Source organism: Eufriesea mexicana, unplaced genomic scaffold (assembly GCF_001483705.2).
Source record: "Eufriesea mexicana isolate 0111107269 unplaced genomic scaffold, ASM148370v2 scaffold474474812, whole genome shotgun sequence".
Classification (NCBI taxonomy): domain Eukaryota; kingdom Metazoa; phylum Arthropoda; class Insecta; order Hymenoptera; family Apidae; genus Eufriesea; species Eufriesea mexicana.
In genome coordinates this window covers 685,504-709,845 of record NW_016907966.1, presented here as the reverse complement: position 1 = coordinate 709,845, position 24,342 = coordinate 685,504, and the positions used below count along the sequence as shown (strand labels likewise).

General features: G+C 32.5%; 2 protein-coding genes and 1 long non-coding RNA gene across 3 annotated transcripts in view; 1 reads left to right on the top strand and 2 right to left on the bottom strand.

Annotated features, from left to right (window-relative positions):
* LOC108548848 (probable G-protein coupled receptor B0563.6) overlaps nucleotides 1-8,680 on the top strand; it is a 13,341-nt gene extending 4,661 nt beyond the window's left edge. Inside the window, exons 4-7 of the mRNA XM_017901976.1 lie at nucleotides 1,819-1,980; nucleotides 3,491-3,656; nucleotides 7,730-7,878; nucleotides 8,500-8,680. Of these exons, the coding sequence (XP_017757465.1) occupies nucleotides 1,819-1,980; nucleotides 3,491-3,656; nucleotides 7,730-7,878; nucleotides 8,500-8,680 (658 nt within the window). The remainder of the gene's footprint in view (nucleotides 1-1,818; nucleotides 1,981-3,490; nucleotides 3,657-7,729; nucleotides 7,879-8,499) is intronic.
* LOC108549057 (uncharacterized) lies at nucleotides 5,563-7,117 on the bottom strand. Its single transcript, XR_001890302.1, has 5 exons — nucleotides 7,048-7,117; nucleotides 6,730-6,968; nucleotides 6,030-6,193; nucleotides 5,906-5,953; nucleotides 5,563-5,695 (listed from the first exon to the last, which is right to left on the bottom strand). It is a non-coding gene; the product is annotated as an uncharacterized LOC108549057 (long non-coding RNA).
* Nucleotides 8,681-9,373: 693 nt separating the features above from the next.
* On the bottom strand, nucleotides 9,374-22,127 carry LOC108548837 (sodium channel protein Nach). Its single transcript, XM_017901964.1, has 12 exons — nucleotides 22,046-22,127; nucleotides 21,303-21,430; nucleotides 21,023-21,210; nucleotides 18,176-18,326; nucleotides 16,617-16,756; nucleotides 15,564-15,657; nucleotides 15,145-15,408; nucleotides 12,310-12,415; nucleotides 12,061-12,117; nucleotides 11,622-11,751; nucleotides 10,559-10,665; nucleotides 9,374-9,669 (listed from the first exon to the last, which is right to left on the bottom strand). Exons 1-12 carry the CDS (start codon nucleotides 22,125-22,127, stop codon nucleotides 9,374-9,376), a joined length of 1,743 nt encoding a protein of 580 aa, XP_017757453.1.
* Nucleotides 22,128-24,342: the final 2,215 nt, after the last annotated feature.

The following is a 24,342-nucleotide window of genomic DNA, read 5'->3' as shown; positions in this document are numbered from 1 at the left end:
AATTTAAAATTATAAAGTTATTTAAATTATGCAAAATTAGAATTTAAAATTATAAAGTTATTTAAATTTTAATAATTTCTACTGTTTTATTTTATTCTTATTATTACATTATATTTAAAGTATATATTTCTCTATGCAAGGAGTACAGTAGTTTCTTTCTATGCCACCACTATACATTTCCAGAGGATACGTGAAACATAGAAGGTTGAAAAACGTGGATCTAGAGTGTCAGAGGCGTGAAAGAAAGTAGAGCGTCATAAGAGTTGTCATAGTCATGAAGCTTTATTCACATATCCTTTGTTTCCATCAAGGAGATACAAAATTGAGTATAGTTACTCTACGAATAAATTCACAGATACGTATTTCCAGTTTTTCTCTTCGAAATTAAACTTTCAATTTCCAAAAATATCTCACTGAAAAAGTGTAGTGCGAATAAAAAGATTCTCAGTGTGCAAAAAATTAAAAACAGGGCCCCCTACATTGATAACAGCTTAAGAAGTATTCTTGTAAACCGGCTTAAAAAAATAGATTTTTTCATTTTTACATTTTCTACAAGCGCACGCTTTCGAAAATGTCTGTGTAAAAGGATTTGTTCAAATTCGTAAAATTAGCGAAGTTATAGGGGTTTAAAGTGCGACGTACAGGCTTTACACAACAGGGTAACGAAAACTTTAAACGCGTTTTTCTCGAAACCATATTTTTCGAACTGGTTGACGGGATATCTCGCGTTTGAGTTAGCCGATTGACTCGAAACTTGGAGGAGATCTTCACAGGATGTATTTTTATCCCATGCACAACGGATTTCAAAATCTGATATTTTTTTCTATTTTTGTTTATCACCTAAAGGACGAAAACACGAGGAAAATCGATACTTAAACTTCAAAATGCCGCCATTTTTATAATTTTTCGAAATTTCGTTCTTTTGGTGGTTCATGCTATAGCTGTATTTATACTAATTAAGATGATTTTTAGTTTTTTCGTTTCGGATAACCAGATGGTCTGGAATCACGTCAGTCATTCGGGCCCGTTTTTAAAAACATGATCTACCTTAAGGCTATATAATTTCCACAACTTTCAACAATTTCGTTACAAAAAAATCGGAAATATTCTCCAAGTATAAATAAATCTAAATGTGAAAACTGCATGGCAATATATATCATGGTTTCTTTAAAAAAAATTCCCAAATGTCGATTTTTATAGGCCGGTTTACAACAATACCTAACCTTAAATTGTAACCTTATAGTCAATGGTCAACTAATAGAGGTATTATCACTTTTGCATACTTTCAGTATCAATAGTAAATTTGCATAATTTCTGCTGTCTCTGATTAGGAATCCTTAATGTCATTGGTTGAAATACAAATTATAATTACTGTGTCAAAGTAACAAATATATTTTCAATATTAATAGCGAGTTTAAATAATTTCCAAATTTTCTAATTTGATATTCCAATTTCCCTAAAAAACTCGAAAAGCATAGAAAATTTAGTGACATTGATTCGACGGCCAGGGACTGTGTCAAAATTCCTTGCGAAGAATCTACCTCGACGAGACACGTATTAAAACAATGCGATTATCTCTTCCCCTTACGCGAACATAACTTTTTCGTCAGTAGATTATCATCGACAGTGCCGTACCTAGTAGTCGTCCAAGACGTAGCATCTCTTCGCTAACTTCTTCACGAGTTCCTTCCAACTTATAATTACCCACGAACTTGATCATCCTAAACGCCATTCTTCTTCCTAACCTCTCCGCAGTACATAACCTATACAACGAAGATACATAGCATCGAGGAATAACAAAATTAATTCTTTCGACAGCTTACCAAAGTGCAAAACACCTAAGTTCTGTGACTATGAAGTGGCACGAAGGTTGATGATTTTCTTTGGTTGTTTTGCTGTTTTAATTACCGTGCCATACTGCTTGATTTTCACTTACAATGATCAAGGAGACCTGGTGACGACAAGATTCTTTCATTCGTGGTGAGTAAACAGAACTTTGAATGTATACATGTATATGTATACAACGAGTAAGGCCTTGAAGGAGTGTCGGGAGCGTTTGAAGTTAGAACAAAGGTGACCGCGCGCAAGAGGGCCGAATAGATGTGCATGCAAAGTGCAATAGACGAGTGGAAATTAGTGTTTCGTCCCGGAGAGCGTGTATATAACATGATTCTTATTCTAAAGCTTACACTTTTAACAGATCTGACGGTTTACAATATATTTTATATCGCGACTGCAATTCCAGAGGATAGATGTGCCTCACCGCCGTTCTAGCGGATTAAGTTGTAAAGGTAAAGACGAAAGTCCAGAAATTTTTACAAGTACCAGACTCGACAGATGGGACCCACGTGTGACAGACCCAACAAACGACGGACGGACACCACTTGTAAATCACGTCATTGACCATCAAAAATTGGCTCCTTGACAGTTTCCTACTCCTTAGCCAAAGGTCCTTCCGTCACATCCTCTGTCCAATTAAAACTCCTTACTTTTCCACCACCAACGTTTATTTTGCCAAATCAGAACTAAACTGGAGAAAACACCGGACAGGACACGACGAGACACGACATAGATCAAATTCGAGAAATCAATTCGTCTTCGACACCGATCCTTGAAACATCTTACTTACACGTATAACGTTCAACGTCTCCATTATAACTATTCTATACTCTTCTATAAATAAACGCTCTCTTTTATCAACACACACTTCGGGATCCTTAATATTACAACTAGTCACGCAATGTTAATTTGGCGCGTAATAAACGTTCTAGGATATCGAAGAGATTCGAGAAATAGAACGCTACAGTTAGTTTATGAGCGCGGTGTGTGTTTGAAGTACTCTGCATTGCTGGAAAGAAGTCATCTGAGAAACTTGTAGGACGGAATCTCCACCAGCCCAACCATTTTAACATCATGGCAGTAGTGAAATGCTTCCCTTATTGGTAGAATTGATCCCTTCCTATTAGCACTGTCATAGAACACCATGTGACATAATCTATGTTGGATGAAGCTACAGGCTGTGCCCTTTATATTGACCCCACAAATGGTATTGTACGATTTCTTCTGATGAAATTATAACCCTTTGCTCTTCACTGTCTATTTTATATATAAAATTAATATTTAGTAAATACATATAGACAGTTATGAAATTATAAACAATAAAACAGGAAAAGGATATATTTTAAAATCAGTATTACAGAATGAAGGTTATAAATTCATGAACCTTTAGACATGATCTTTTTTGTGACACCCTGTATTTAAATGTTGCTTGTGATATCGTGCATTCTACCTTTAACTAATTATTAGAAATAACGAGTTTCAATTTTGTTTCTATTGTATATGCATTTTGTATTATTTTTATTAATCCACAACGAGTTTTTAAAAGTTTGCTATCAACGGGACAAATTTCAGAAAGTATAGTACTCGATATTCGGTAACTTTTCCCATAAATTCATCTAAAAAGTGAATAGAATTAGGAATGTGTTTGCAGGCTATATAACCTCCAAAACTGGCTACAGTTCGTGATGTTCGGTATGATACCGGCTGTTCTCTTGGTGGTGACGAACATGATCATGTGCCAGTCCGTGAAGAAGACCTTGAGGAAGAAGCAGTTGGTGTTGCAGTACAAAAATATCCGCGAAGGAAATCGTCTGAGAGTACGTGAGTTAATGAAAAATTCGACTGAGAATACTAATAATGGTAGAAGCTACTATGCTTCCGCGAGAAGAAGGCGCAGCGCGTTTACATCCCCACCCCTGTTGCAATCCTACGATCGCTATTGGTCGGAGACGGTGACGTAGATCAACAGCATTGTCTTTCAGTCGAAATGTTATTAAGCCTGGGAGCACGGTCCCTCACGGAACGAACGGTAACAGGGTCTCTCTCACACTGATATTCTACTAATTCATGCTCGAGGCCCCCACCCTTATTCCACTACTCCCACCACTCCCTGGAATAGCCAACCGTAGATGAGCGAAGCGGTACTAACTTTTTGGTGCAGGATATTATACAATAATATCTATTAATAGTATTAATAGTATATTATTATACTATATTATAGCATAATCTGTACTATATAAGTACTATATAGTACTATATAAGTACTATATAGTACTATATAGTACTCAATAAGTACTATAGTATTATAATATGGGGAGTAGAGGAGTTTGTTTAAAAAATGTAAAATTTTATAATCATATTTGTCATTTATGTGCACTGAGTACATACAACGTTATCTTCCAGTAGAAATATTATTAACAGACAGAATAGCTAACATTTCGATTGGAAGAATACGCCAATGCAGCCATTGTTCTGTCTCACTCGCTCTCGCTACGATCCGCCATTGATCTTCATCACCTGCCTGTGATCATAGGGGTGTCAGTGGAGTTAATCAGCCGTGAGGATGTAAACACGTTGTGCCTTCTTTCCTCGAACGCACTATACAGGGGCCAGTCTCGAGACTATAACGAATTTGTATTGTTTCGACTTTTGCTTTAAGTCCAGAACGAATTTGCATGGTTTCAACCTCTGGTCTAAGTCCATAACGAATTTGCATTGTTTCAAAATAATCATAATAATTATAATAATCATAATAATAAGTATTAATTACGAACACAAAACTAATGAATACTAATTTATGCACCCATATACAAAAATTCGTAACACTAATAACGAGGAATAATGGGCAGTCATCATCCAGGATGATAATGTGTGACCACCTATGTGCAGTTTCATAGCTGCAACAGGTGATCCTCAGGATCAGGACTATTCTTCCACAGTCCCAGTGGAACAATTTTGGGCATTACGTATTCGCAACACTACTCGAAAAAACGCGACTCGCGACACAAATTAAACACAACGCTAATTCTTGAAATGAATTTGATAAAAATTATTATCTCTATATGTACAAATAGCTACTTCTGAAAAATCCCTATTGATAAAAGTCGCGACACTATAAACTTAACCAAAAGCTAATCAAAATTTTATACAAATATAATTTTAAACGAAACAAATTTTACTTCGTTCGAGCAACAAATTCTGATATAGTTATTTAACAAGAAACAATAATTCATGTAAAAAGTATCAAAATCAATTGTGATTTATAATCCGCAACACTAAATAAATCGCGATCTTATAATTCGCAATACTAAATCAACCGCGATCATTACTTTATGGTAACTCTAATTTAGACCGAAATCAATATTTGTTCGCAACCCTAATTAAAATCCCGAGATCTGGTCTTCTTCGCAACGCTAATTCAAACCGTGATTAATTACTCGCAACGCTATTCATAAAAATCCCGATTTGCCCAAATCAGGATGATGGACCGACGTACATCGGCCAGTAAACAAATTACTACTACTACATACTACTAAATAAGAGCATAGTGACAAAGTAGTAACAAGAATGATTTCCCATCCAAAGGACACGGGTATAATAAATACCCGTGGTCACTATGCTCGTAAAAAATTCTACGTAATACAACCAATCACTCGTGCCGATTTGGATCTTTCGTCCTACGACATGATTGAGTAACCAGAGGAACCAAAATGCATGCGACTCATCAATGATGCAGAGAACGTTGCTGCAATTGCTGAGAAGTCATGGAGAAAATCGACGTCGCGCAGACCGTTATGGTGTAGGCTGTCATGAAGGCAGACTTGCTGGATGCATTGAAGATGGTAGCTGCAAAATTCTGTAACAAAGCATCAAATATTATAGTCTGTTCTTATAAACACAATTTAATCATTTGCAAAGATTTAAATAGCAAACAATTGATACTTTAATATACCAGTTTAAAATTGATTAAACTCTACATTTCTATTCTCTTTGTCTCACAACTAATAATTATTAAAACAAATTAAAAAAACTAAAATTAATTAATTTACAATGTACACATACGTACATTTTTAGCATCCAGAGCACCGCTGGTTCCTCTCCAGGCAAGAACTGACTTTAATATCGGAAACAAATATTTAGAAAAAATGTCATGAATAAATAAAAAGAGAAATAAAATATTATTAACGCACCCGCTTAAATATTGATGGACTAACAAACACTGACTCTATCTTCGCGTATGACAATTATGATTTTACTTTGCAAGGACTACTGGACTTTGAAAAGGAAACTTGATACTTCATACGTAAACAAACACTGACTCTACCAGTCGCATTGTGCGCGGCCGCAAAAATTCCTGAAAGAAAAAAATTAGCGAGGAATGGGGAATGGGGTGGAGAGTTCTCTCTGCCGAACGTTTGTTAAAAAAACCACTGTTGTTTTTATGAAGCTGACGTTTCATCGATGATAGATGTAGCAAACAGAATACGTATCGAAAATACAAAGAAATAAATGTAAAATATTAGAAATATCATACTACAATACAACTGAATGCAAGAAATTATATGAAACAGTTCATTACTAGACTTTGAAATTTATCTGCGCAATCATACTGCACAACAACCGATTTTAGACTTGCGTTGAAAATTGTTCGTTACTGTAATTGTGACACTTTCGTAGAAATAATACAAATTATTGTTTAAGAGCAAATTATGACGATGGTAAAAAATATTCACGACCGAAATACAGTAAGTATTATTCAAATATAACACGTCTAATGAATTTACTTTCAATTGAAGAATCATATATTAATTATGTGTTATAATATGAGACATGAAACAAATTACCGATAATTCGTTAAGTGCTTATAAAGTACTTATAAACATATATTACCTCTGGCTTCATTATAATAAATTCAACATTACCAGGTTTTCACGAAAAGTTAGCAGATTCAAAGACGAACTATCATGGCGTCCATACTTCGTTCTCTGATACGTTCGTTGGTGACCATGTTTGATTCTCAAATTCGTTCTTTGACAGTCATATTTGGTTCTCAAAATTCGTTCGTTGGCGGCCATATTTAGTTCTCAAATTCGGTCGTTGGCGTCCAATATGTCTTATGTATTCTTATTCTTCAAGAAGTTAATAAATAAGCACATATTAATCGAAAAAAGTTAACAGTAGTATATGAGAGAAAATAAATAAACGTACTACGCAATAGATAAGTTGAGGTTAATTACATCCGTACAATGTGACGCATCCGATCGCGACCAGATTCAATAGTGCACTAAAGCCCATCACGCGGTAGTTTTCTCTAAACGGCTCGCTGATTCGTCGAGGGACTGCTTCCCCTTCCACTTCCATCGCGCGGCGGACCGTAAAATTCACCGAATATGATAAAGGCAAGAACCAACGCTTCGCTAAAACAACGTTACATTCCAAAACATTTGCAACACTCGACTTTCCAGGAAATCGCCGGTTAGAACAGGAATAAGCGGAGAAATCAAAACATTGGAAATATGTCATTGTTTCGAACTAGCGCGCGTTCGTTGCCTGCCTATGCTCTTAACGATTTCAAATTTCTGAGCCTGTCGCCTTCAAAGTCAATTTTCTCAACAATGAAGCCTCGAAAGGAAAGATTTTATTTTTTATTTTCGATTTATTTTTTCATGTAGAATCACCCACTTGTACTATTTTATCGACTCACGTTACGTTTATTTTTTTCCCTCACTTCATCGCGAACGGATTATAGAATCTGATTTTATTGTACAATAAACACATTATATGAATGTGTAGTTTCAATTATAAGATACTAACTAAACTGCACTGTAGAATAGATATTCGGTGAGTGATATAGTAAAAGTATTAACTGCTTTGTTTTGTTATTCTTTAGGATCAAGCGAGAATGACTGTAATGCTGATTGGTATCGTGTTCGTGTTTGTCCTAGGCGAGGTGCCAACTCATTTGGCATCGCGACGTGGCGCACTGTCGCTTCTTTATGGGGGAGACTTGACAAAGGTGTCGGAGTATTACATGGAAAGGTGAGTGTTGCCTTTGAATATCACCTGAAAATAATGTAGTCTATCTATGTCTATTTCTATCTAAGTTTTATTTTTTGAGTTATTTTGTGCCAATTAACACTAAATTAATTAAATTTTATTAAAGATTTATTATGTAGATATAGTGATTGATTATTAATTTAAAGAATTAATATTTTTTTAAATGTTTACGTGATAAACATATACTAGTATATTCCCTCTTCATATAAAGGACGGTGATATGACTTTTTCCTATTTTTAGTCTGCATGAATTATGTAACCCCATCCTGTATATATATATAGTGACTTTTGATAATACCTCTTTTATATTCAGCATGCTGATCCTCTGAATTTTTAACTTTCTTATCATGTTCTACATTTAAAAATGTTTTTGTTTAAACATTCTGTACATAGTGAAATATATTATATATTAATGACTTTCCAAATTACAATGTCATGTGGAAAGTGTAGTAATTTATTTAATAATTTTTAATTAATTTTATATTAATTTTATTTTATTATTTTCATGAAAGCTTTCTAAAAAAGTGGCAATTTATGATTGGTAAATACAAATATTATTGATTATTGATAAAAGTAAAATATAATGTTCACGTGTACGAATAGATTCCGCATGTATGCAACTCTCATGAACGCTATATCGAGTTCGACCAATTTTGTGCTCTACTGTTTGCTGAACCAACGTTTTCTTTCACATCTGAAGCATCTTTTGACGGGTAAAGCCTGGCAGAGAAGCAGTACCATCAAATGCAGTGTTCCATACGCAATGTCCAATCGAGTCCAGTGACGTCGACGCAGATAAAATCGAATATATCACGAACGAGTATCAGTAACATTGTACTACGTTATTTTTATTTTAAATAGAGGAGAAATACAAAAGTCTACCAAAACACTTTAAATTGTTTCTATTCGGTATAACTTAATATTGTAAAACTGTTTAATAATAGAAATAATAATAACAATAATAATAATAGAAATAGTGTTGTTAAAAATAAATACTATTTATTTTGTATTTAATTTTTCTTTCAGAAAACAAATTAAATTGATTGTAACCTGTTTTACAGTTTTAGAATCAATAAGTTCTACATGTAATTATACATAATAATAAATATACACAGTGTTTATAAAAGATAGATTACACTACTTTAATCTTTGAAATTACAGAGTAGGCTAACAAATTCTGTCAAGTATATAATAGATTTTAGCATAAGCGTCCCTTCATAGAAATTCTTTTCTATAGGCAGTATTTTAAAATTAATTATAATACTTAATTATTTCTTACGTGTCAACAATACTCATAATAATATCATTCGTATAAAAATTTTAGCGTAAACTAGCTGTTAGATCAAAAGTATATGACTTTTGATTTCGGATATAGCAATGAACCGTGAATATCTTAAGTACAATAATTTGTCTTAAAATACCTTATCTTTATATGGAAAAACTAATAAGCTTCACGAGTAATTAATAAGTTTACATATCATTCGTTGTACATAATGTGTCTAAAATCAGAAGAACTTTTTCGACTTCGATGAGAAAGCTGTTGATCCCATTCAAGTAGCACGCGTTTGTTCAGGTTCGATACATTGTACTTCTTCAAGTCTATACTCGAGGGCATGGAAATGAATAATTTCGAAGCAGGTGGCAAATTTTCATCCAGTTTTTCTCTTCTTCTATTACGTACAGTAATGATGTCTGATATCAGATAATATACGAACTCGACTAAACTTATTACGGATCCACCCAAGCAGAGCCCGAATATTCCTCCAAAAGAAGCTGAAATTTTATTTATAATTAAAATTTAAATAATTCATAAAAGTAATTAAGACAGTCGAGATTTTGTAAGAAATGTAATTATAATAATACCAAGTAGATATAATTAATTTTCCGAATAAAATAAATTTTGTATTTTTAATATCGATTTTTTTTAATAATAGTGCATTTTATTTATAAATATAAGTAATGCAATAGAATGATTTTTTAAATATCTGATTAAATCGATATTAATTAATATTAATATCAAATTCATTTTTTAATCATACTACAATTTTTGTATGCTTATTTTAAAATTAATAATAAAAACAAATTTGGCATGATTAATAAATGTGGCTAATAGGTGTTTAAGAAGTGAAGAAACGGAATCCTATTTGCAACAAAAGTAATGCAATTAAAATTACAAAATTTCTACTAACTTGAATATTTATAAATCATCCTAATATCATAGAAATTTATTAATTTTGATTATCGAAAAATATTACTATTTCTCTCTTTAAGAAAAATTGCTAATATTCATGAAAATACATACCCAAGTTTTAACTTCATGAATATTTAGTATTAAATACAAGTGTATAATTTTATAAAAATATTGTACCTTTGATAAAAGTTCTTTTCGTTATTTTAAAGTAACGTCACATTTTCACATGAAAAATGGTTTCAAAATATATGTATTAATCCCGAACTTGCAAAGGAAATTTTCTCATTCCCTCTTACAAACTTTTTCAGTATCATCCTCTTTTTAATCGGCCTTCTCGAACTCGTACCTAGTTTCACGACGAAGTTGGCTTAATTTTACTTTATTTTCCTAGACGCCCTATTAACCACTTATACAAGCGATAGGAAAGTAGCTGGAAGAAAAGTAGATGACTTTCCATGAAGTTCTTCTTACCGAGAAGACTGTCCCATCCTAAGATAGTTTGTTTGCGGTACTCGAGGTACGTGCCATCTCGAAAATACGCGTACATGAACGAAGTATTCTTAACGTTTAGACCACGCCTGGAAACAAACACATATTTTTATCTTGCAAACGATTAAAAATAAGCTTTCAGTAGTAATATTTTTTAACATCATAGAAAATCAATGTATAAGTCAATTACCAATTTTTCTTCATAACCTACAAAGTGTACATTCGTCGGGATCATAGCTTTGATTATCACTTTTGAAAAAATTACGAAACTTCAATATTCAGGTTAATGTTAGATTAATATAGGCTAATATTTGGTTAATATTCAAAACAACAACAGAAAATCGTGTAACACGGTAAATTAAATCTTCGTTGTATTTACTGAACATTTGTTTATCGAGTTTAACCTGTCAATCGGGTAACTCACTGTTTGTAGGAAACCCTTCTGTAATGGGATTAACTCTTGGACGACAGATGGCACGACAGTCGCGAGCATAACGGTTACCGATACAGATATTACGTAATATTTAACACAGTCGAGATGAATAAAACTGTATTTTCTACTATGCCAGGTATCGTATTATTCAAGTTTATACAAAACCATGATGACTTATGTCAGGAAGGTTTATAACTTAAATAAACAATCTTCATTTCTTCTTTATGCAACAAGTACATAGTGTTTATTTTCGAATTATTATAATGTCAGATTTCAATCTATTTTAACCTGTTTTAATTAGATAATATAGAATGTTTTCAACAAAATTTTCTACTTTGAAGCTTAAACCCACTCCTTGTTAAAATGAACATTAAGAAAGAATTCTTTATTACTACTTAATCCTAGGTTGAAGAAAAAATTTTTAAATGGGAATACGATCATTTATGGTGAGTTTACAATTGCTATGATTACCTATACGATAATGATTTAAGTTTCCAGTAATATATTGTATTCGATAAATATTTTCAGAACGAATTTTTATTTTTTTTTTTAATTAATTAGATTTCTATCTAAGTCGTCGATATGTTGGTGTTAGGAGAAAACTTTACTCACGTTATTTCGGAATCGTATCCTACATTGCCCATTGGTACCGATTCGGAAACCACCTCGTAACTCTTATCGCTGCATTGTGGAAGGCAATTGCAATCGTCGATATGCGATAACTGTTCCTGTGATAGGCTTCCTGCTTTTGAAAAATTATAAAGTTGAATGGGTATTGAAAAGTGAGTGCAAAAATATTAATTATTTATATATGATATTTAAAATGGAGATAAATTTACAAATATGTTAATTGGATAGTAAATAACTCCATTTGAAGAAGATACTAACATGTTTCTAAAAAATTGAATTTTGAATTGATAAATCATTTTTTGTTACAGATTTTTTAAATTCTAGACGTGTCAATCTTATCCTGATTTATTTTAATTCAAGTTCTCTAGTCTGGTACTAAAACTGTAGAGTATGAAAGAGTAAATATCAGTTATTTACTTACTCCTACGAGCCAAGATGCAATCCACGTCCGTCAAGTAACAAGTACGCTCCTGTGGATCTATTAACATACTAAATAAATGTGAATAACAATTCGGGAATAATTTATATATAATTATTATTATATTATTATTGTTATTGTGTATTATTAATAATAATATTATGTATATCGAAAATAATCGATTAAAAGAATAAAATAAATTTAATGTTCAATTAGCAATTTTGACAAAATTTGGATACGTAAGTTACTCACGATTATCTGGAAAGAAAAATGGCAAACAACCGCAGGAGCCATAAATTTTCTGCTGTATACATTCCGAAATGCATGTTTGATAACTATACCTCCTTTCTCCAGGTGTCTAAAAATATACAAGGAAACATTTATTTTAATGATTATAATCCCACAGATTAAATGTCCAAAAATTCTATAACTTTTTGTAATAGCTTCATCATAATTAAAAAATGAACACCATTATATTTAAAATATTCAGTAATTAAAAATAAGAGAAACTCATTTTTATTTAAATATATGTAACGTTAATTTAAGTTATGAATTAATGTGTATTTTAATATTTGTTTCATTTAAGAAACGAAGGTGTATAGAAGAAAGTTTTTCAAAATTTTATTAATCAAGGATACCATTTTTAATATTACACTAAATATACAGAAATAACAGTTGGAATAGTTCCTGCAAATTACTATTCCAGAATTCCATTTATTATATAGCAGCAATTTCCAGAAAGTGGTCGTATTTATATTCATGAAGTTCCCTTTACACACTTGGTACACAACAGTTTCAAAACTTTTTATTTTTATTTCGATAATGTTAATAGAAACAACGTTTAAAGAAGTTTAATCCATCAGGGCCGCAGTCACGCGTAATCGACACCAAAATCATCGATCAAAAGATCTCATTTTTTCATATATATCACATGTATATGTTCTCATGAACTAATTTATACTGATCATAAAATTATAAGAAAATTCTCTGAATCTAGGTTAATCGGTCTTTCGAATAATCGCGAACTCGTTCGGGCGCGTCGCAATTTTCTATTTGCTCGCGTGTTTCATATTTCATTCCCTACTTTTATGGAAACTTAAAAATATTAGAGTCTATTGAAATAAAATATTTTAGCGCTGCGACAGTAGAGTTTTAGTATATCGAATCGAAGTAACCTTTGTGAGACACGATATTTATCAAGTGTCAGTAGCTTCTCTTTTACTTCTTTCGCTCCAAGTTAGGCTAGGGTATCTTTGATACAGATAGCGCCAGCAGGCTGCGCCACTAGGGCGCATGCGCAGCCACCTCCACGTGGTGAGACCTGGTAATTGGTATCGTTTTCCAAAGAATAATTTTTGAGAAATGATACCAAGCTAAGCGCTACGCACCAAAGTTAAAATATTAGTTATAAGTTAATTATAGGTTATATATAAGTTAGTAATAAGTTTAAGGTATTTCCTATCTATTGTAAATTTTCGAAGTTCCCTTTGTTCCCTTTTCAACTTATTTGTATTTTTTTTTTTTCTGTTATATGTTTGCTCCATTGCACTTGGTCCTGGGATTACGCGTAGCTACGGCACTGTCGAGGCTAGGGAAGCGAGTAATGGCTGCGTGGCGGTAAAACCCCGTATTACGCGTTCCCCACGATTATCTCCAGCTAATCTGATTGAAAACTGTCTCCACACTTCTGTTTCATGGTTTCTCCTTTAGAGCCTACAGAACAAGCTACTGTGAAGAAAATTCGTGTTATATCAAGAACTATTTTAAAAATGCAAGAATGTGCGTAGAAAATGCACTCGGAAGCTTATTTTTAAGCTTCGATCACCAATTATAATTATTCAGAAGCACGAATAATTAAACTTATGGACATTAATACACTCGGGATACTCTCACTTAGCTTCTCAAACAACAATAAACCTCCTAACTTTCTTACTTTTTTTGTAATACTTCGCTTTATTCAAAAATCGTACGTTTTTAGAGTATACTCAATTCAAGATGATATACTTTCCTAAGTACATTCATTTATAAACACACGCATTCCGTCTCAATATATATATTTATTTTATAATTGCCCTTTTAAAGGTCTTATTACCCCTTTTCGACGTTCTTTCATTTAACACTAGAACTACCAACCCAGTGAAAATGACTGGTTCCAGAATTTTCCTTTTTGCAATCACCGAACACATACACCTGCTTTAAGAATAAAATTGGTATCAACTCATATTAAGAGAGAACTGTAATCAATATATTCACTCATATTCATCGTATCGCTGAAATTACTATAATCCGTGCACGTTATAGTTAGGTACCCATTAAATATCGGTAGTTCTAGTGTTAATAAATATTTTCAAATATAATCGACGTATATGCAATTAAATCCAATATTTTTAATAAATAAAATAATTCTCAACACCTCGTAAAGCACCTCGGTAGTTCTAGTGTTAACACGTTTTCCGTTCAGGCCTCGCCGGTCCGTAAGGCCCGGTGGGGCCCGCATCACGGCGTGAACGGAATGACACGTAAAATCGGCGTAGCGGTTAACGTGTTAACCCCTTGCACTACACTGAAACTCGAAAAATGCCGTGCCAAACCCGTGCGCCCGAATGGTCAGGGAAGAAGCCGAATTTGAAACACGAAATCTTACGACTGACAATGAATACGAGATAGTCGTGAGTCCATTCGAGATATTCATACTTGTCCCGAGATTAAGACCACGAGTCAGACTCGAGATATTCATGTTTGGCCTAAAATATCGATGACGTGTCAGACTCGTGATATTCACGTTTGACCCGTAAGGACGATCACGAGTCAGACACGTGATATCCACGTTTGGCATGAAATTTAACAACGAGCCTAACTCGTGATATTCAAGTTTGGCCTAAAATTGTCATCACGAGTCAGACTCGTAAAAATAGTGCAAGGAGTTAAGGAGTACAGTTGAAGCTCGATTATCGGAACTAATATGGCCGTATTGTGGTACGGAATACTATATATACGCGATTTATCCTAGCTAAATTCATCAATTACGGTAATAAAATTTTAATCAAAAACGTTACATCGAAAATATTGTCTTAAATTCACCCTTACCTCGCCGTCGAACAGGCACATCCTTTTAAGTAGTGGAATATTCTGAATGTCTTTGGAACTTTCTATTTTCGTGCCAGCAAGCGTCATCGTCATTACGTGGCCCGGTTGCAAAGTTGCGGATTGTGCACCGACGTCCGGGTAATCGAAGGGATCATGTATCAAAATGGTAGCACCCACAAATTGCCTGACAGAACTTTTGTAATTGTCCGCATCGATATTCAGCGCCACCGCCAGACCTACGTCGCGACCGGTTCCTGGCACTTGCTGAAGACAGTTTATATCTGTTATTCTCCCTCTGAATTGTTATTGAACGTCGAGTGAGGATAAGACCGAAGATCATCCGATAACTTACGAAACGAGGACGGAAATTTTAAAGATTTTATTAATTTGAAATACTCGGAATATTATTGAAAAATTACCAGAATGTCTTCGACACCTGGAAGAAGATCGGAGGAATTCGATGCTCCTAAACTATTGCCGTCCATCGTGATATTTAGCCAAGAATATTTCACGCTGAGGAAACATTAAAAGCATAATATTAAATATTAACGATAAAAATTACGGTGATAGGAATTTAAAAAATTAATATAATATTAAGGAGACAGAGGGAATTTATATATTGCAAGAATGAAAGGAATGAAAAGAATTACAATCACAAAATGGAGTTTATATTACACAAAGTGTAAAGCACCATTATGGGGGTATTGTAATCCGGCTTATAAAAGTCGACTTTTTGGTGATTTTTTTTAAGGGAACCATGATACATATTGACATACAGTTTTCACAATCAGATTTGTTTGTAGTTAGAGAATATTTCCGAATTTTTGGTAACGAAATTGTTGAAAATTGTGGAAATTATATAGCCTAAAGTTAAATCATGTTTTTAAAAACGGGCTCGAATGGCTAACGTGATTGTGGACCACCTGGTTATCCGAAATGAAAAAACCAGAAAGCATCTTAATCAGTATAAATACGGCTATAGTATGATCCACTAAAACAGTAAAATTTCGAAAAATTAAAAAAATGGCAGCCTTTTGAAGTTTAAATATCGATTTCCTTCATGCTTTCGGCATTTGGGTAGTAAATAAAAATAGAAAAAAACATTAGATTTTGAAATCCGTGATGCACAGGATAAAAGTACATCCTGTGAAGATCTTCTCCAAATTTCGAGTCAATCGGTCAACTCAAACGCGAGATATCTCGTCAGCCAGTTCGAAAAATATGGTTTCGAGAAAAACGCGTTTGAAGTTTTCGTTACCCATTGTATAAAGCCTGTACACCGCACTTAAAACCCCTATAACTTCGCTAATTTTAAGAATTTGAACAAATCCTTTTACACAGACATTTTTGAAAGCGTACGCTTTGAGAAAATGTAAAAATTAAAAAATCTATTTTTTTAAGCCGGTTTACAAGAATACCCCCTTAATACGAAAATATTTATTGAATAAAAACTTGTAATATTTCAAAATTACTTATCATCGTCGATAAAATGGTAATTGAAACCACAGCAGAAACCCTCGTTCGACTTCACTGTTTTGAAGATTTTATTGCAATCGTAAAGTTGGCCCAACCAGGAACATCTAACTAAGAGTAAGTTGCAAGGGTGCATCAGCTGCAACAAGAGATGCTTTGTTAAGGATTGAAACACCAAATAAACTTGCTTAATAACACTTAACTATCTTAATCCACCTTTATGTACCTCCTTAACTTCATTGATATTAATTTAAAAAAGAAAAAAGAACGAAAAATATGAAACGACATATATGAAAGCATAAAACCCTTATTATATATGAAACATAAATATTTGGCATATTTGCACATCTCATTTCGTGTTGTAAAAGAACCTGGGACAAATTAATTTACTGCAAAAGAGAAAAATTAAATATAAAACCAATCTTTAATTTCTAAACTGAATTTTCTTAATAGATACAGTGTGTCACAAAATTATTCGCTCAGTCGATAATAGGATAAAGATTAATGAATTAACCAGACAAAGAAGCACTTTTCCAGACTTCTTCTAATGGATATTTCTTTTAAAATTCGGGAATTATAGAATAGTCGCAGAGAAGCAGAAATGGATTCGAATTCTTATTTTTATTTCCCAACAAAGAAAGTTTTTCTCCTTCAAAAGAAAGTTCCTTTACTTTCACTAGCATTCCTATATATATATATATATTACAATTAAAATCCATAATCCCAATAAAAAGATTGGGAAAATGAGTTATGGACAGATAAATCTGATTTCCAAGTGTTCAGGTATAAACGTCGGATTTGAACGAGAAATTAACACTTTGACTGCCACGTTGGTTATATATGACCAGCCATGGTTTCTCCTGTGGCGCCACGGTGGCCATTGGTGACCGGGCGCTTGAACTAACATCGAACTGCATTGAATGAAAATTGATAGTTGGTGCATTTTGAATATAACCGCTAATTAGAAGATACTTTGAAATAAAAAGTACCATTGAACAATTCAAAATTTTTAATAGAACATCAAAAACATATTAGAACAAATCATGTATCTAGAAGTGCACTCCCATGGCGTCCTGAGCGAAACATGTGATTTCGGCGTGGCAGTCAAAGGGTTAAATGACAATTGTCTGGTGCCCACTGTTAAACATAAAGGTTGTTCAGTTATAGTGTTTGAACCCGGATTTCAATAAACAATACGGGTTCTAGCAACAAGGCTACGTTGGAAAAATGTAAGTCGGCTGAGAGGAAAAGAACTAAACTGAAACTAAAACTGGACTGAAACTGGACTTTCGCAAATTTTGTGGGTGCTCATATAATGTTAGTTTTTGGTGAGGTGAAGATGACCATTGACCCTTAGTAAAAGAAGGAATGAGTTAATTGTTTTTGGACTCTGAAATTGGTCTGCGTTTATCAGCCAGGTCCTTCTAGTGACTAAGGGCCAACGAATCGTTAATCATCCAACAATAGTATGGGTTAGGTATTGCTTCGGTAATAATATGACGAGAGATTTATGGAAAATTCCAAGGATTTATGGGAACTTAAGGAAGTCACTGTTCACCTCCAGCATAAGTCTCTCCACGGTGTATCCAAGGATGTCGAGAGCCCAGGTCGCGGTTGCGTTATCGATCTCAATTTTATCTGGCCGTATCAGTTTCATCAGGGAAGAGAACAGCTTGTTGCTCATGTCGTTATCGAATCCATACATCTGCCTATTAAAAGAAATTGTTTCTGAGAAATATGTACCAGGCTGCACGAGTTTTACGTGTAACACGCGTATACGTAAAATAATATTTCACAGATGCTACTTTCGATTTTTCTTTATCTTTTCTGAGATCTTGCGATAACGATAAGGGAAATTTTGTAATTTTGAAAAATGACTGCAAGTAGTATAAATTAGAGTAAAGCGTTTTGCTCGGTAAAGAGACTGACGAGTTGCTCGAGTTCGGTGTATTTACATGGAGAGTAATTGAAATTTATGAGGTGACCTGAGATATTTAATTCCTTTAATTAAGATATAGTGATGTAAACTGAAATAAAAGGATAAATTTACATTTTAGTTGGAGAAAATAATTTTTATAAAATGATTTAAGGGGGGATTCTTGTAATTTGGATTAGAAAAATCGATTTTTTTTTCTTTACGTTTTCTCATAGTGTGTGGTCTGGGAAATGTGTGGGTAAAAGGATTTGTTCGAATTCGTGGAATTAGCGAAGTTATGGATGTTTAAAGTGCGACGTACGGGCATTGTATAATGGGTAACGAAAACTTCAAACGCGTTTTTCTCGAAACCGTGTTTTTCGAACTGGCTGACGGGATATCTCGCGTTTGAGTTGGCCGATTGACTTGAAATTTGGAGGGGATCTTCAGAGGATATGCCTTTATCCCGTGTATCGCCAATTTCAAAATCTGATGCTTTTTTCTATTTTTATTTACCACCCAAAGGACGAAAATACGAGGGAAATCGATATTTGAACTTCAAAATGCCGCCATTTTTTTAATTTTCGAAATTTCGCTGTTTTCCTGGTTCATGACATAGCTGTATTTATACTAATTAAAAGGCTTTTTAGTTTTTCCATTTCGGATAACCAGGTGGTCCACAATCACGTCAGCCATTCGAGCCCGTTTTTAAAAACATGATTTACCTCAAGACCATATAATTTCCACAATTTTGATTAATTTCGTTAAAAAAAAATTATAAATATTCTCTAAGTATAAATAAATATGAGCGCGAAAACCGCATGCCAATACACATCATGGTTTCTTTATAGAAAATCACCAAAAAGTCGGTTTTCACAAGCTGGATTACAAGAATATCCCTTTAATATTTGTACGTTCCATTATTAATTCTTCATTATTAAATACTGTGAAATAACATTAGAGATAATATTAAATAACAATAATATCATTTCAAAGAATATTAAAATTATGCGCCATGTAATAATAAAAAATGTGGAATCGAGTAATATAGAAATTTTTTAAGATTAAACAGAGTATCTTAATGAAGATAAATTCCAAGACCGTAATGAAAAATTCAAGACCATGAAAGAGATGAAGTGTAGAAATTAATAAACCCAAAACACTATTTGCATTACATATCTTCGAAACAAATTTTAATTAATATAAATAATAATAATAATAATAATAACAATAACGAAATTAGGTAAAAAAATTGTGGAATTTAAGTTATGGTGCTATAATAATTCTGTAGTTTTTCAAACTTTGGTGAAATTGTAATTTTGAATTAGAAAATAATACAGGATAATGTAGATCCACAATTTCTAATCGAAGGAAAACAGAGAGTGATATAGAGTGAAAAATGTCAGATCTTATCGCATCGAGAATATTTCGTTATTAGTTCTTTCGGTATCGTTTACTCGAATAGGGTGTCACGAAAAGTTTGCTGTTTCCAATAGCCCAATATTTACAATTGGACAATCTTTTTTGTCACGATTATATCCATATATTTCTCCGAATGTAAAAGAGTTGGGTTTAATATTTCCCGAAGGCACGAGTAACGCTTCCACATTGGAAGATTGTAGTTTAATTGGTTGCCCAATTATGGATTACTAAAAATTATATTTATATAAAATTGTATTTTACTTCTAAATTTTAATTACAATTATTTACTATTTTGTAAATATCTAATAAATTTCGTTTATGTCGTAGTATTTTATTTTTTAAATTATATGAAATGGTTTCTTCAATTTTCTTTAATTACTTAATTTTAATTACATTTATGTATTTTCTAATAATTATTTAATAAATTTCGTTTAAGTAGTAGTATCACGTTTTTTAATTATTTGAAATAATTTCTTCAATTTTCTTTAATTACTTAATTTTAATTACGCTTATATATTTTCTAATAATTATATAATAAATTTCGTTTATGTAGTAGTATCACGGTTTTTATTTATTTGAAATTATTTTTTCAATTTTCTTTAATTATTTAATTTTAATTACACTTATATATTTTCTAATAATTATCTAATAAATTTCGTTTAATCTTTAGTATCACTTTTTAAAATTATTTAAAATTATTTTTTCAATTTTCTTTAATTACTTGATTTTAATTATACTTATGTATTTATGTATTTATGTATTTATGTATTTATGTTGTAGTATTTTATTTTTTAAATTATTTGAAATGGTTTCTTCAATTTTCTTTAATTACTTAATTTAAATTACACTTATGTATTTTCTAATAATTATTTAATAAATTTCATTTATGTAGTAGTATCACTTTTTTAAAATTATTCAAAATTATTTCTGCAATTTTCTTTAATTACTTAAAATCTCCATAATACATTTACTCAAACACGATATGGATAATTTATCTGAAAAATTTACTTAAAAGGAATAATGTTTATCAAAGTATAGTCATACAGACCATTGTAAATTTTTACTTACAATTTCTGTGCAATCTTATCAGCATGGGGCTTATAAACTTTGTTGTTGTTGCATATAGTGATACCTGGGAACGGTAATTCCTTTATGGGATTTGACGTGTCAATTATGGTCACCGTAGGATTATTCGAAAAGTACTGCCACAGACGTAACATCAGCATTAGGCAGAAGGCGATCGCAGACATGCAGATCTGAGCAGAAAATATGCACAAAATATTCATTTTATATTCACCAAAATCAACTAATAAAAAGAACAAAAACGTAGTACGAGAATTTCACTCACCATAAACCAAATTACTTTGTCGAACATTCTCTTACTCGTAACGATGTATCGAAACCCATGCAACCCTGTGTTCTCGCAGTAATCGCAAATGAACCTTTTTATCGTCTGCGAGTAACTGAGATGACTTCCTGAATTTAAATATTATTCAAAAATTTATATAATAATTTTTTCGTTTCATTTAAATTTATTAATATAATCGCTATAATCCCGATAATAATATAACTAACATACCATAATATTTGTGTGCACATAATATACAATTTGATATATAACACAATATAAAATTGAACGGTTTTCATATGTAAAATATTTAATATATTAAATATATTTTTTAAATTTATGATCTATTATTGGTAACAAAAATAGAAAATATAAAAGAACACCAATTAACATGATATCTAAATAATTGCAAATCCTAAAATTTATATTAGGATTTCTATATAATTAACTATATAGATAGTATAGCTATAGTAAAAATTTCTCCCTGCGAGATCTCATTTGTCAAAAATATTGCTTTGCATGTCCAACCTATTTTTCAACGTAGATTCATAAACTGCAAGAAATTTATTTCTACTTGCCCCTTTTAAGCTTTCTTCTATTCCACACGTGAGCACTCTCGCGGTCACTTTTCATCCTGTCACTCGAACTTCGATACACCTCGATACTAATATTCGTATAAAGCTAGCTATAGCACGCAAGGAGTGACAGAGGACTGAGCAGGTCGATCCGTGATAACGTCTCACGTTGTTTGTCGTGTCGATAATATCGACACTTTTTAATTCCATTTTCCACTAATTTTCTACCATGACTTCCACGAAACGCCATTAGGATCGCGACCACATTCGATTCGTAACCACTTAGGCAAATGATACGTGGAAGAGGGTACTGAGAGGCGACAACGATCGAAACGTTGAAGAGTTTTTTGCACTCAGGGTATTGTTTTTCTCGTGAGTAAATAGGGTGATCCATTTACTTTGTTCGGCGCACGACGAAAAGCCTGTGAGATTATGAGAATACGTTAAAGGTGCTGCAGACGTTATACAGGGTGTCGCAGCAATGGTAATACAATCGATAAGGGGTGATTCTACGTGAAAAAACAAATCGAAAATGAAGAATAACATTTTTTTGTTCGAAGCTTCCTTCTCGAGAAAATCGACTTTGAGTATTCACCCAGTACGCGTGCACTTGGTTATGGTTTAGATGCATAGATTATGGATACATCAGCATCGGTGGTACAACCAGGGAGAGAGGATAATTTTACGTGAAAAAACAAATCGAAAATAAAGAATAAAATTTTTTTGTTCGAAGCTTCGTTGTCGAGAAAATCGACTTTGAATATCCACCGAAAACGCGTGCACTTAGCTGTGACTTACAAGATGGATTGACCATCTGTATACCAGCGTTCTCTGTAAATATTCAAAATCGATTTTCTCGACAATGAAGCTTCGAATGAAAAAATTTTATTCTTCATTTTCGATTTGATTTTTCACGTAGAATACAACCATTACTAGGACACCCTGTATACCACAGTGTCTAGTCTAACAGAGGTTATTTCATTAACTAAAGAGTGACTATTTGACCTAGTGTCCGAATTATTAAGATAAATTTCAATATGTCAATTCCACGTTAATATTTGTAAATGGTGTCATAAAAAATTTATATATTGTTACATATATGTATTGGAATTAATTCTTAGTAATGCATTGGCGTATTTTTTAGATTTTCAAAAACTGTTTATGTATCAAGCTTTCAAATAAAAGTACATTTGGAATTTTTGAATAAATATAGCCTGTTAGGTTAGAAAGATGTTATTTATGAAATTCAAATTTTCAAGGTAAACAGGAAAAAATCTAGTCCGTTCTTTTAATAACATACAAGTAGAAATAAAGTATTATTTATGTGATTAGTAGAAAGAGCAAAAAGGTAGAGAACAGACTACTCACAATGAGTAGTTTTAATTACAACCACTATTACACACATGATATAAAACATATCCTTAAATAAAAATTTGAGCAATTCCAAAATTAAAGCAAATTCTCTCATAATTTCAAAACATTCGAATATATTTTGGAAATTTTGATTTTGGAAATTACTCTGAGGATACACACTTGTGTTCCACAAAAATCGCAAAAAAAAACAATTAAAATGAATGAGACGAATAAATAAATATTTCTAAATTTCTATTTAGAAATTCATTTTATTTAGATTCTAATACGCGACATATGTGCCCTAACCTAAGTTGAGAAATATACCATAGAAATATATTTTGCACGAGTAATGATAATGATTATAATATTGAACATCAGCACTCGTGACCACTATACTTACTACAGAAATAATAATCCTTGACACTCGAGAGCCGACCTTCAGTCACCATTTAATCAAATTTCGAAAATCGATATTAATTAATATATTAAATTTAAGATAACGTAATAGTGTGCAAGGTATTGAAATTACTGTACTAATTTACTGAATTTACTGCACTCAAAAATATTGTCAGTTTTGTAGCAGAAAATCCATAAATTTTGAACTTTTATTCTTCTGTAGTAAAATAAATCGTAGAGTGCAAAGGGAAAAATACGATTAGTTTCTCGTGTCGCTTCGGACAATTACTGCTACTTGATCAGTAATCAAAGGAATTGTAAAGTGTGTGACTTTCCGACTGCAGGTAACTTCATTCTATCAAAGCAGCTTACAATTGACAGTCGACTTTGTCCTAATCACAATGTTGAGATGGTCACTCCTTACCCTAGCTTCGGTATGGTAATGTCTTCATTGATTGTGTCCTCCCTTCTTATCATCGTACTTGTTCATAACATTCGCGAAATCGCAGATACAAGGCCGTAACTACCTCGGTTACCATCATATGTTATTGGTATGTTCGATTCGGCATGAACTTGAAATTCGCCGTGGTTGAGTAGCTATGCGCTGTCTTCGCGACAAGATATTTGTTGTTTAAAATAGCCATGTGTTAAAGTATTGATATAGAATATCGAACGAAGTCTTCTATATTGATTAATAACTATAATGCAAATATGTT

What these genes read in the sequence shown, in the direction of transcription:
- LOC108548837 (XM_017901964.1), bottom strand. Translation starts at nt 22,127, where the DNA reads ATGGCGTTTCGTGGAAGTCATGGTAGAAAATTAGTGGAAAATGGAATT. An exon ending in CATTTTATCGACGATGATAA is followed by an intron (nt 15,658 to 16,616) that starts GTAATTTTGAAA and finishes ATGTTTCCTCAG; the next exon opens with CGTGAAATATTCTTGGCTAA. An exon ending in TTGCATCTTGGCTCGTAGGA is followed by an intron (nt 11,752 to 12,060) that starts GTAAGTAAATAA and finishes TTTCAAAAGCAG; the next exon opens with GAAGCCTATCACAGGAACAG.